The 13,047-nt window shown below is 40.4% G+C and overlaps 1 protein-coding gene across 1 annotated transcript in view; it reads right to left on the bottom strand.

Annotated features, from left to right (window-relative positions):
* Positions 1-423: 423 nt before the first annotated feature.
* rapgef5a (Rap guanine nucleotide exchange factor (GEF) 5a) overlaps positions 424-13,047 on the bottom strand; it is a 48,298-nt gene continuing 35,674 nt past the window's right edge. The window contains exons 12-26 of the mRNA XM_006787700.2: positions 11,737-11,815; positions 11,490-11,634; positions 8,512-8,603; positions 8,346-8,376; positions 8,017-8,095; positions 7,647-7,796; positions 7,351-7,448; positions 6,600-6,722; positions 5,946-6,124; positions 5,743-5,833; positions 5,612-5,662; positions 5,408-5,495; positions 5,260-5,324; positions 4,498-4,552; positions 424-3,957 (exon numbers count right to left, since the gene is read on the bottom strand). Coding sequence (XP_006787763.2) covers positions 3,839-3,957; positions 4,498-4,552; positions 5,260-5,324; positions 5,408-5,495; positions 5,612-5,662; positions 5,743-5,833; positions 5,946-6,124; positions 6,600-6,722; positions 7,351-7,448; positions 7,647-7,796; positions 8,017-8,095; positions 8,346-8,376; positions 8,512-8,603; positions 11,490-11,634; positions 11,737-11,815 — 1,445 coding nt within the window. The 3' untranslated portion in view covers positions 424-3,838. The remainder of the gene's footprint in view (positions 3,958-4,497; positions 4,553-5,259; positions 5,325-5,407; positions 5,496-5,611; positions 5,663-5,742; positions 5,834-5,945; positions 6,125-6,599; positions 6,723-7,350; positions 7,449-7,646; positions 7,797-8,016; positions 8,096-8,345; positions 8,377-8,511; positions 8,604-11,489; positions 11,635-11,736; positions 11,816-13,047) is intronic.

Below are 13,047 nucleotides of genomic sequence, written 5' to 3'. Positions count from 1 at the left end.
AAGACAAGGTCATCGTGTTAGGGCTTTAATCCGTCACTTTTGATAAAGTGTGTTGCTGGAATTTAAAAGGTGGATGTCACCAAGAATCCTACAGAGAAATGTGACTGGATGCTTTCTTTTATGGACTCCACAGAGAGTGAGTGCAATGTTAGTCAAATATCACTGGCCAACAGCACTTTCGCCAAATAAAAAACCCAAACAAAAACAAAACTTCATTTGGGCGTAACTGTACAGGATTTGAATATAAGCCAGAAAAGACCTTCCCTTCTCCATTTTCAGTCAGATTTTGACATAATCAAACATACTTCAGAGATTACACTGAACCGAGTCTGATATGACTGTCGTCACATCAGCCACCACATTCACTCGTCCACATCTACATGGTATCCGAACATTGGCCAACAAAAAGACAAACACCTGGAGATATGTCACATAAAACCTATAATTTATTCATTTTCAGTAAAATCTTCACATAGTAAAACGCAGCTTTAGAAAAGACGTGACTTCAGCCGTCTGAAGGTCGAGGGGAGACAAAGGGAGACGTATTGCTTTGTGGTTGACTTTCTTTTTTTTCCCCATTTACAACAGATAAATAACATACCAAACATAGGCATATATTTACACATCAACAATATTACAATAGTACAAAGCCTTCAACATGTCCTTTCTTGCATTGTGAACATTGTGGTTTTGTTTTGTTTTTTTCGTCATGCAAACAGGTTTTAAACAACACTGTTCTAAAAAAAAAAAGAAGTAACTTTAGACACTCATAACAGTGGCCGAGTAACACTACATAGAGTCTCTGTTGGTCTCCTCCCTATTACAGTTTTTACTGCTAACAAAAAAAAAGCAACAACAACAAAAAAAATCTGATCTCTGATCTGGTCCTCTGCTGCCCTCATGTGGCCACAGAACGTGACAGCAAGTCCTTTTACTTTCCCTCTTTTGCAGTTTCAAACCACAAACATCTTCTTCTGCACTGTTAAAGTTCCTGACATGGCACAAAAAACAGAGACATTTTTTTTCCACCTATGAAATACATAAATAAACAATATATTACAATAAATAACTTCTGCTCTCTGAACACAACGAGCAGAGGTGTGTGTGCATGTGCGCTTTGTTTACAGGTTAATAGTAAAATGACTACCACGAGGCCTTCATGTGACACTGAATTCAAATAGATCGTGGCTCTCATTCATCACCTCCAGCCAGGCAAAGAATCACCAGCTTGCTTTCCCCCCAACCAAAAAAGGAATCTTTAAAAATTTGAAGAGAAAAAAATAAAGCCAAACAAATTAAAGTAATAAGAAGGTTAAATTTGTTTAGTGCAGCAACGTGCAGCAAATGATGGCAAACATCAGATGGATACAGATGAATGCTCAATCCGACTTTTAACAAATTCTGAACAGTTTTCTTTCTTTAAAGCACGACTGGACTCGAGGATTTTACACGACTCCAATACTCTTGAGATAAATACAAAGCAATGAAATGCAGACTAAAGCTGTGTCTGCAAAACATTCAGTGACAACAAAAGGGTTAGAGTGTATATTTCAAAGAATCTTTAAGTGAGAAGCAGCTTATAACACAAGAACTATGTTTAAAGTGACTCTTCACCTTCACATCCTTGAGTTCTTTCTTGTAAAGAACCAACGATGCTTTTGGCACTAAAACAGTGTCAAGAATTTTAAGAAAGTTCTGATCTAGAGGGGAAAAAAGCTCTTTGCTGTGAAAGTGTTTAAATGATGATGGTGGACACTTGTGGCAACATTTCTATTGTATTGCACTTCATCCTAATGTCTTACCTTAGAAGAATCAAAAACAATGCAACACACGTGTGGCAATGTGGAAGAAAGCTTCTGGATGTTTCCTCCCACTCAGCAGAAATGTATTGCTGACATAACAGGCAAGGCATGAACAGATATCGGGCACAAAATAATGAAAATACTAGTATGTTTTTTTCCTTAATCTCTATTTCTCATCATCTGTCATTACTCCTCTGTGATTCATCCAGTAGTCAATTTCTTTCGCAGAGTGATAGTTTGTGTAACAAGACGACAGATTCTACACAATGCAAATATTAAATAAGGGTTTTTCACGTCTTATGGCTTTATCAACAAGACAACAACATAACATGGGAACTAATTGGATTCAAAGTAGATTTCTTTAGGAGAACCACAATTAAAAGGTTGAACAATCTATAGAAGAACCTAAATTAAATATCCCATCCATGCACGTGTTATTATAGAGGAATTCTCTGTAATTGTGCTTCCATTATTCAGTCTCTCCCTCTGTTATCTTTCAAAGAGTTTACATGAGACCACTTCTGCATGAAGTGATATTTTCAGTCAGTAGGAATTAATCGAAATCTCCTCTTAACTCTTATTGAACCCTTAATGATGACCTCTGACACCTCAGCATATATCAACAAAGATGTGGTTTTATGACCATTAGACTAGTTTCTGGGTTTTTCTAAAGGTAGGCAGAGACCGCCCTCACTAACTTCTGAGGCACACTCAGTCATTTTGTTCTATAAGTGGACCTGAAATACGACAGAAACCACTCAGGTTAGAAAAAGCGCTTCAAGGGGTAAAGAATTAAACCACAATTCTGTGGCACAAAGCTATTATTTATGTCTTGAGTTGGAATACTTTGACTTTATCTGTCTAACACAATAAAACACAACAACAAACATAAAAAAGAGAACATAGCTCTGTGCTGGGGCCTTGTTTCAACAGAAGCCCGAAACAATCTCACACACACAACCTGAACTCATGATGAAGTCAAACAGCATCTCAGTGAGAACTAAGACGTCAGATTTTCCTTATTCCAGGAAATAAAACTCTGTGACAAAAAGACACGGATTCCCAAACAGACCAAGAGCCTCACAGAACAATCTGTGCTGCAAGACTCCACGTGAGTTTTGGCACTGAAAAATGTGTAGGTCCATATACACAATGCAGTGTTATCAGTAACTGTTCACACAAAAACACCATAGAGAAGAGTGCGCGAAGGGTGTCGGCCTTAAAAGTCAAACAGGAGTTGGACAAAAAAAAAACTTCAGCTTGTCCAGTGTTTCCTTCACTGTTAACGATGCACCTTGACTCACAGACTCTACAGATCAAAGAGAAAGTCTGAGTGAGTATCGCTGTGTAAAGTGTGCTGCCTCATCACAGTAACAAGAAAAAAGCTGCACACCATCAACTAAATAACTACAGCATGTGCGGACTTAATGTATCACAAGTCAAAGATGTTCCATGTAGATAAAATCAGACTAGAGCACCCACAGTAGAGATTGTGGCCACAGGTCCTTCACTCCTCTACAGGTGCTTTTGTGTTTGTAGCTGAGCTGAAATGTAACGAGGAGGCTATCGACTCCTTACTGACCCCTCAGGGGGCACGATGACGTGACGGCAAAAAAAAAAAAGTTTAAAAATTCCACCTGCTGAACAGGCTAATAAATAACAAAAGATCGATCACAAGAACAAAACGATGACATACTCAGTCCAATAGATACTGTACAAACTAATTACAGCCTCCTCTGCTCTCTGTCTCCGTTTGGCAAATCTCCACTTCGCTGCGCAGATTCGGTTCTTGTAGAAAGTTCACAGGTCGTGCGCAGTTTATGAATCCTTTCTTGGCATGTGTTTGGCTTTTACCAGAGCACACCTTGTTGTCCGTTTGGCACCACTGCTGGTAGCATAATTTGTTGTCGGCGTGTGACATTGTCGTGTACAGAGCGTCCTCTACGTCACACAGCAGCATTTCCACCATTGTGTCTCTGTGAGTGTGTGTGTGTGTGTGTGTGTGTGTGTGTGTGCGTGCGTGCGTGCGTCTCTGTTTAAGCGCGGGGCTCCAGTTTGTGTGAAAGTTCAAAAAGCGTCTGCTGATTGTCGATAATGTGCAGGTAGTGAACGCTCGCCCTCACCTCCGCACTGTCGACCCCAATTACCTCGTTGCCTAAAAGACAAACGCACACACATCAGTGGATTCAACACAACATACACACACAGTTACTACAAACAGACTGTATTACAGCCTTGGAAAGAAATAAAAGACCGTCTGGAAATGGTTGCTTGGAAACTGGAAGAAACTGACTCAGGTAAAAATACAGTACACTAACTCAGCTGCAGATGGCGACAGATTCTTCTCAAGGATTTGAAAACAGCATAAACAACAGCTTCGAGCAGAAAAAACAACTATCTTTTAATATTTTTTTTACTTTTTGATGTCATGGCATTAAAGATAGACTCAAACTTCTAATGTGTAGTACATACATATATGTGACAGCTCCTATGTGGATTATAAACTACTGAAAGTATATGATTTGTTTACACTGTGAAAAATATATACCATATACTTAATAAGCACCTAAACTTCAGCAACCTGCATGTTTGATATGTTTTACATTGGATGTCCTCCCTAACTACACTATAGAGTGATCAGAAGCGAGACTTTGAACCTGAAGATTCAGCTCAGTAAAAAAATGACATAACCCACCTGGCTGGTCACTTTGGCAGTGGCGAATCATTCTCACCGTGTCTGCAATCATATGCTGTTGGTTTAAGAGAACACATGTTGCGTTAGGGTGACATTAAACTGTAAAGATCACATTTGTTCTGGTGGACTGTAAACATCAATAGTTTTTCTTTTGTCCAAAACATCCATCTTTTTACAAACCAAACACATTTAACAGGCCAGCATTTTACTTTTGGTGATGGTGGTTTCACCACTCAGCATGTACTCTGGAAATACAAAGCATCTACTTTCATCAGTCAACTTGACAACAAATAGCAGATGGGGCCTTCATCAGATGTATGATGTATTCACCACAGATGCAACTTGGTATTGTTATAATATATTGCAGAATACTGACAAAACAAAAACTACAGAGCACAACAGTCCCTGCTTTTTTAAGGACCCTGAGCACAAACGTGAATTTCCCATTTGTTTTCTCCACTGACATTTCAGAAAATGTCGTCTGAGCTCTTAGTAAGTCTGCTTTGAATGATTACAACATTATAGCTCATAATCAAAACCCCATGAAAAATATAAATGTGATTTTTACTTCCAAAATCTCACTGTTGCACTCTTTCATTGTCACAATACAAATATCCAAGTATCGTGACCTTGTTATCGCCTACACTGCAAAGCTTAAGTCTGCAGAATAAATCTAGAGAAGCTGAAAGGAAAAAATACTTAAATGTCACATGGAAATGGTTTGAGGCACTGAAAGACATTAAAGAAATGACTCAAACTCACCAACTTCTCAAAGTTGACCAAGTTGTCATGGAAGGTCTTATTTCCCTCGTGGATAAAAGTGATATCTAAAAGCAGGAGACAGGCTTATTAGGGATTCATTCAGTGTTTCTGTTTATGTGTGCGTGTGTGTAGGATTTAGAGTAGATACCTTTTAAGAGAAGAGGCATGAAAGGGATCTTAGGAGGTTTCATCCTCTTGAAGGCTTCTCTGTAGGCTTTGTGGTTTAGAGATGGATCCTGGAAAAAGAGATGGAGGAAAACAGAAAGCAGAGTAAAGAGAAGGAGGAAGCATTTAAAGGAATAGCACATTTTCATCTCTGCGTGTTTCTCTATCTCTGTCCACCAGGTCTCACCGTGATGAGTTCCAGCTCTGAGAAGAGCTTCTTGAACTTCCCCGGACATTTCTGAAAGGGAAAGCGTTTGCTCAGAGCTGGACTTGAAAATAGGCATCGTAATGAACAGACTCAGTTCTGTTAAGACTTACCTCCCACGTTTGGTTGAGTCGACTGACAGCAGCTGTGTTAAGACCCATGATGATGGCAAATGCAGAGTTCAGATTTCTCTGGGCTTTACAGCTGTGTGCAACACAGGCAGAAAAATGTTATTAAAAAAAGGAGATAAAACACGATGTGCTTAAAAAATACTCTTCATTTTGTTTACATGACCACGTGTGTGTTCTGTTCTTACTGAGCTGCAATCTTGATAAACTTCTTGAGAAGCTGTACTCGCTTGTTGAGCGATACACACATGAGCACCTCGGACATGACCCACTGCTGGACCTCGTTACAGCGCTGCAGCAGGACTGAGAGCGCCGCTGTGTGGCCAGTGCCAGGAGCGCGGCTCAGAGTGTAGTACACCAGCTCCTGCTGCATGTTGACGGAAAGAAAGAGTGTGAGTGAAAAACATCAAGAAACACACATCCTTGGGTGTGTTCTCCCTCTATAAACGAGGCTACCTCGCCATCACTTGTTTCAGTCTAATCTTGCTATTGCTTAATTTTTTTGAATTTAAAATCAAAAACTGAAACAAAAACAATTCACGTATACGATATAAAACCAGGAAAGAAAAAGAAAGTGCTCAAATGTACTCTAGTACCAAATGGGAAAGCACGCCAAGATGGAGCCTGTGTCTCTTCATCTGTGCTATGTTTAAAGTTTTCACAAGAACAACACATCTAAAAAGCCACTCAGCTGCTGGCTGAGCTGTGCTCATGATCCAGGAAGTCTCGCTGAGCATTTGCTTATACTCTGATGCGTAAACTTCAGCAGCATCTGTCATAAATATGAATTTATTTAAAACTCTGTGCATACACCACATACATTTATCTGTATGAGTGGATACCTCATGAATGGATTTGAAGAGACTCCAGTCCAGGTGTGTGAGGGCAGCTGCCACATCCCAGGTGTTGATGCCCAGGAGTCGAACTGGCCTCCTGCTTAGCTCAGCACTGTCTGTTAAAGGAGGCTGCACATACAAACCCGTAGAGAAATTTAAATTATTGCACAAAAAGACAAGGCATGCAAAATAAAATCCTATCAGGAGCATTTGTCAATTTGCATCTGCATCAGTTAGTATGTGGCATTATGGCCACATCTGTTCTGGGACCTTTTCATTTATCAGCTGTTATAAACGCCGATAACGATAGTTCTGCAAATAGCTAATATCGCCCCACCAACAAATCAGTCAGGCTCTAGCCGCTAAGACATCCAGACATAGATCTCACTCTGTGATGATGATGCCCCTTTACAAAGGTGCCCTGAAACGGCACTTTCCAGTCCAGCTGTCACTGTCGGGCAACCACACAATAATTGTGGCTCACACGTTTTCCTCTCCTACTGAGTCAGAGTTAATAACAATCACCAGGCCTGAGCCTCTCCAGTTTGCTGCTGCATGACTCATTGCAACACTGAAAATATGTCTGCTGGGGAAGTGAAATACTCATTTTCATGCCTGATTTGCCAAGAAGGTGATACAGAGGCTAAATAACTAACTTTGTTTGCTGTGTTTTGCTTTGGACCTGCAAGCTGCAACTTGAGCTTCTTTTAGAGACTGAATGTTACAGAAAGACAAAAAAATGCAGCCATTTACATACCAAGATCTCAGTAAGATCCCTGCGACAGGCCACAAGCTTTCCTTGTGGGGTCAGAGACTCAGAGTACACACAGTCACTGGGCTGTAACACCCGCCGCTCTTCAGAGACAAACACAGACAGAAGGAGAGAGATGAATGAGAGCCAAGAAAATGGATCAGTGACTCCCAGCTAGGAGGACTTGTACAGCTATGTTTGAGGAGCAGGTCAGGCAGCAGGAGTAAATCCCTCATATTGCTTATATTAGAAAACTATCTTGACTATATGTTCTACTTGAATTTTGCTTGAATCGCATTTACCTCCAGTGTGCGACACCACGGCGAGCACCATGTCCTCTTCTGCTCTGTCCATCTTCAGAGCCACAATCCGCAGAAGCTCATGGGCCTCCAGCGAGGGATGCGTGTGGACACTCAGGTAGGAGTCGGCACTCACGTACACGCAGCAAATAACTGAAAAACACGCAAACATGGCGAGAGTAAATGTCTAACATAAATGAATACTGAAATGCTGGAGAAAGAAAACTTCAGTTAGTTTTTGCCAAAAATATAACTGAAAACAGCATTTAAGCAATTTGCATGTCCAAACTCAAATTACACTCCACACCTGTAATTATGCGTAACTGTGTAGAGTTTGGGGCAGTGATTGTGTATGTCTGTGTCTGTCACTCACCCTCTCTGGTATCGGTCTGTGGACTGCGTAGCTGCAAACAGTTTTCCTTCAGACTCATATGCTGATACGTTTGTTTGCTCTGCGAGAAGAGCGGAGGACAAATGGAGATTTGAAATGCTTTATCTAGTCTGTGCTGGATGTCATTAGGCACTGATAGCACCTATATTATCTCCATCAGCACCTTGTGTTATTTAACAATGCAAAAATACAGATCCTCCATCTGTTTTAGCTTGTTGTGGATAAGTCAGAGTAAGTACAGTGGCCAATGTGAGTCCATCTTTTTCTAAATATGTGACAGATTCTCTCTCATATCCATTTGTGTGTTATACCTTTTGGTTTGGAGGGCAGTCATCCACCGTGCTGCAAGAAACAAATAAAGAAAGCAGTGAAGGAGTGAAGGAGGTTACGGGTAGTCAAAATATTTTAAAAAGAAGCACCGTCATAGGCAGACAGATGAGTTTACACATCATCACATGCTTCTTTAACGTCTCTTACTGCCTGCGACGCAGAAGTTTCTGAAACTCCTTCAGGTCTTTCTCCAATGTGGGGAACTCGTACAGATCTTCTAAAACACACCTGTACAGAGTCTGACAGACAGAGAAAGAAAATATTATTAAAATCCATGATCACATGATTCATGCTACTTCTTGACTAATGGCCTCAATGCAACATAACAACCAGGATCACGCTGTGTAATAAACAGCTGTGTATGTGCCATAGTTATCTGAACTTAGCTGTACGTCAGAACACACTGATAAAATATCTTATAGATATATAACTATATATATTTTTGACCACTGATTTAATTCTGTTACTACTTTATGTTTATGTTATAAAAATACATTAAAAGATACAGTTATGAATCTGTGAGCAGTGAGGATTATTATTAACTATTATTATTATTATAATTGTTGTTGTCATTATTATTATTATTATTATCATTTGGTGTGTGTCGTCTGCACTGCCACTGTTCTCTGTCCACATTTGTATGTAGGCAGGTGTGTGTGTAGCTGTTTTCTGTGGCCAAGTTACACAGAACTTCAGGCCTGGTGGGTGTGGCCCTGCTTGAGGACTGGCCACACCTGAAGTCCTTGCCACACACCTGCTGATGATCTGGGCTTGTCGGGGGAGCTATTTAGGAGAGCGATGGAGCTTCCACCGGCGCGGGATTATTGCGTTAGACTTCACGTCAGTCTTGTAGTTTAGTTGGAAAATCAGTGAGTGTATTCCTGCTTGGATTAAGTGTTTTAACGGCTGCCTCTATTTTTTTCCTCAGGAGGAGTGTGGGACGAGAGACAGCAGTGAGCACGGGGAGTGCAGAGACACAGGAGCAGAGAGCACTAAACTGGGACTTTTCGGGAAGAAGACACGACACGGGAGTAAAGGGAGAGCACGGGGATTTATTGCTTTTTTGCACTGTAAATAAACGCACTGCTTGCAGTGAAGAGTCCTGCGTTCTGGGTCCTCCTTTCCCCACATCCCTACAGTTTGCCCAGGCAAACCGTGACAGAATCCCCATAACCAAAGTTAACTTAATCAGATTGTCTTGATTCATTTAGTCAAACCCCAAACTGCTTTATTTGTAATTGTTTTATGAAAATACATGCTGTCTAATAAATATGGAAGCATCAGTTCAACATTTTACATTTATCTGTTACTTATTGTACTTTTAAACACTTTTTAAACCCAGATACTAAAGAGAAAAAGAAAATCTATAACCCATTCTGTGTCTGATACCTCAGCCTGTATTATCTGCTGATATTAATATCCATTACATATGTTTTTTTCATCTCTTCTAAATAACTTAGCTCTTTATAACACATTTGTCTGGATGCACATGAGCTAAAAATATCAATTGTATAAATATCAATTTTACTTTGACTATGTTGCCACACCAAAATCTTTGAATTCTGGTGTTTTAGGTCTCATTGCCACATGTGTATAAAAATCAAAACCCTAACCAGGCAACCTGCCTTTACAAATATTTGTTTTAAAACAAATGTTTTGCTCTAAAGAGCTCAATGAATCTGAGCAGAGTACTGTGATAGGATGTCACTGTCATAACAGGTCAGCTCATGAAATTCCCTCTCTCCTAGATACTCCACAATCAGCTCTAAGTGGTATTATAACAAACTGGAGGTGATTGGGAATGACAGCAACTCAATTACAGAACGGGGTCACCGAGTTCTGAAGCGCATAGTGTGTAAAAATTGCCAACGCTCTGCTGACTCAGTAACTGCAGAGCTCTAAATCTCCTCTGGTGTTAACATCAACACAAAAATTGTGCACTGGGAGCTTCATGGCATGAGTTTCCATAGTTGAACTGTAGGTGTAATGTGTAGGTGGCGCAGCACAGACACCAATGCTGGGAATAGACTGCCACCTTCCTAAACACATACATTCTGTTTAACTCCTTTACTTCCAGTGTGATAGTTCCTCCATCACCAAGTGTGGTACTTAAACCTATGCCTGGACATGCCACAGAATAAGTGACGCGACTGAATTAGCTCTCAGAACTTGCACGGATCCACACAAACGCACACGCATCTCCAGACGCCTCCTTATCATTGTCATTGACCCACTGTAGCCTCCGGTCCCTATTCCCCTCTCGTTCCTGTTACTAGGCAACTATCACCTGGGTTACACACTCCATTTGAGATTATACCCATGCCAACCCTACCACTTTGGTTTCCATGGCAACCCGGCACCGAGCAATGGAGCCGTCAGGTTACGGAGGGACAAGTGATGTGCGAGTATATGTGTGTGCGTGTGGGCGTACACGTTTGATTGTGTTGTGCGTGTGTTTGTCTGTTTCCCCTTCGGTGTCAGAGACATCCCGAGTCGATGCAGCGAACCATGTGAAAATAACAAAAACGCAGACAGACACAAGCAGCATTTGTGAAGAAAAATGTGAGTTATGGGAGGTTATGTGACACTTAGGATTCTGTGTGTGTGTGCTTTCAATCACTACCATGCCCTGTGTGGATACCCATCCATATGTGATACAAATTGAAGAAGCTTCCAGATTATAATGTGGAATAAAGCATAATAATTGTACAATAATTGTCACTGTTATTTTGGATTCTTCTGTGAAGTCATACAAAACACATCTCACGATACATTCAGAAACTCCTGCATTTTATTATTTGCCAGAAGGATGAGATGAATCTAGTAAAGAAGGATTTGCTTGTGGGAGAAGGCAGGAACGCCGATCACTTTATCATCACATGCAGCAAGCGCACACATGTGCACAAACACACATACACAAAGCTCCTTATCCTTTCTAAAAAGCACTTGATGTCCAGTCATGCAGAACTTAAGGAAGGACAACTTCATTTAGAAGATAGGGAGACAAATGAAGATGAATGAGCCTTTGGATGTTCTTCAGCAATACATTTAAGAGAAGACAACAATGGATCACACTCAACATGTCTTTAAAACTATATAATCAGAAATAGTGAAGAAGGCCATACCTTCATGAAGCTCCTGACGTGCTCCTCTTCCTTTAGGAAATCCTTATAGAGTCTGCTCCAGTGGGAAACAAGCTGCAGTACTTTACGTTTCCTGAAGAGGGCATCTTTGCCCTCCTCCTGGCCCCTGCAGCGTGCGCTGCTATAGGTGACTGTGGTCAAGGAACAACAAAGAGGAATATGGAGTCTGAAACGTGTGTGTTAATATGACTGTGTTTGAATCAATGCATGGTTTTCCTTGTAAGGATATTGTCCCAGCAGGGCCTGACAGAGGTCATGAGTGGACATGAACACCAGATACGTTAACAGGAAATCATCCAGCAGCATTTCTGAAAAACAGAAAAAAACATTGTTTAAAATCTAAAATCTTTACTTGAAAAGTGATCCAAGATATGTTCTCTCCTTGAGCTTGAACTCAATGCCCTATTTTCTTCTTTTACTTGCCCTTCGACTAGACTTAAAGCAGCAATAATCACATGTTATATGAACAGTGTCTCTTTATAGTGATCCAAAGATAATTATAACCCATTTCCACAGTTCCCAGCAAAGCATTTTTAACAGTACACATTTAATAATAATAATAATAATACTACTAATAATAATAATGATACAGATGAATACATAGCAAACTACAACTCCAAACATTCACACTCTTCTCTTTCCCCTCACATGGAGATCTCCCCCTTCCTGAGCCTGGTTCTGCCAGAGGTTTCTTCCTCTTAAAAGGAAGTTTTTCTTTCCCACCTACACAAAGTGCTCGATCATAGTCAGCTGTTTGACTGCTTAGAGTTTTCTCGAGAATACTGCAGTGTCTTTATCTTACAGTATAAACTGCCTTGAGACAACCATTTGATGCATAATTAAACTTGGATTGACATTAATTTAAATATTCTGGAGTTTAAAGTTACTTTCTTATGTCACCAACCACTCCCACACAGTCATGACGAAGCAGATTATACTTTCTTTATAATTTTACCCAAAGCTGCTTTTTACTAAACATTGAGCTATTTTTCTTTGTCAAGAGAATTTTTGATGTCTCACCAGGTTTTTTGGGTCCCCAAGAGAAAATTTAAACCTAGAAAATCAAACCTATGACAATGAGCAAGTCAGGCTTTTCTTCCTTTTGGCTCATTTTCCAAACAACTTCAAAAAAAAAAAAAAAAACCTACTCAAATTTATCAGAGTGGAGCGAGCTAATGTGCAAGACAGATGCCAAGAGTGTGTGTGAGACTCAGCAGGTGATCAATGGGTAAGAACCAAATATAAACAGCCCTCGTGGCAGATGGGTAATGAGCCATTGTTGGTGCTGTGAAGAAGTTGCTCTGTGTGTGTGTGTGTGTGTGTGTGTGTGTGTGTGTGTGTGTGGTGTCAACTCTTTCCCTGGGAAAATGTGTGACCCACATATGACTCTGTCAGGCAGAGAGCAAAGAAATCAATTATAGAAGACCGAGCATAGGCTGAGGCATTAATATTTTATCAACGGTCTTTGCTTTAAAAATAAAAACACAACTCTTGAGAAATATTTTAAGCAGGTCTGACAGTACTTATCACTTTTTCAGAA

This window comes from Neolamprologus brichardi, chromosome 22, assembly GCF_056152115.1.
Source record: "Neolamprologus brichardi isolate AB-2024 chromosome 22, ASM5615211v1, whole genome shotgun sequence".
NCBI classification, from domain to species: Eukaryota; Metazoa; Chordata; class Actinopteri; order Cichliformes; family Cichlidae; genus Neolamprologus; species Neolamprologus brichardi.
Note: the sequence above shows the minus strand (reverse complement) of the source record. Positions and strands in the feature narration are given on the sequence as shown.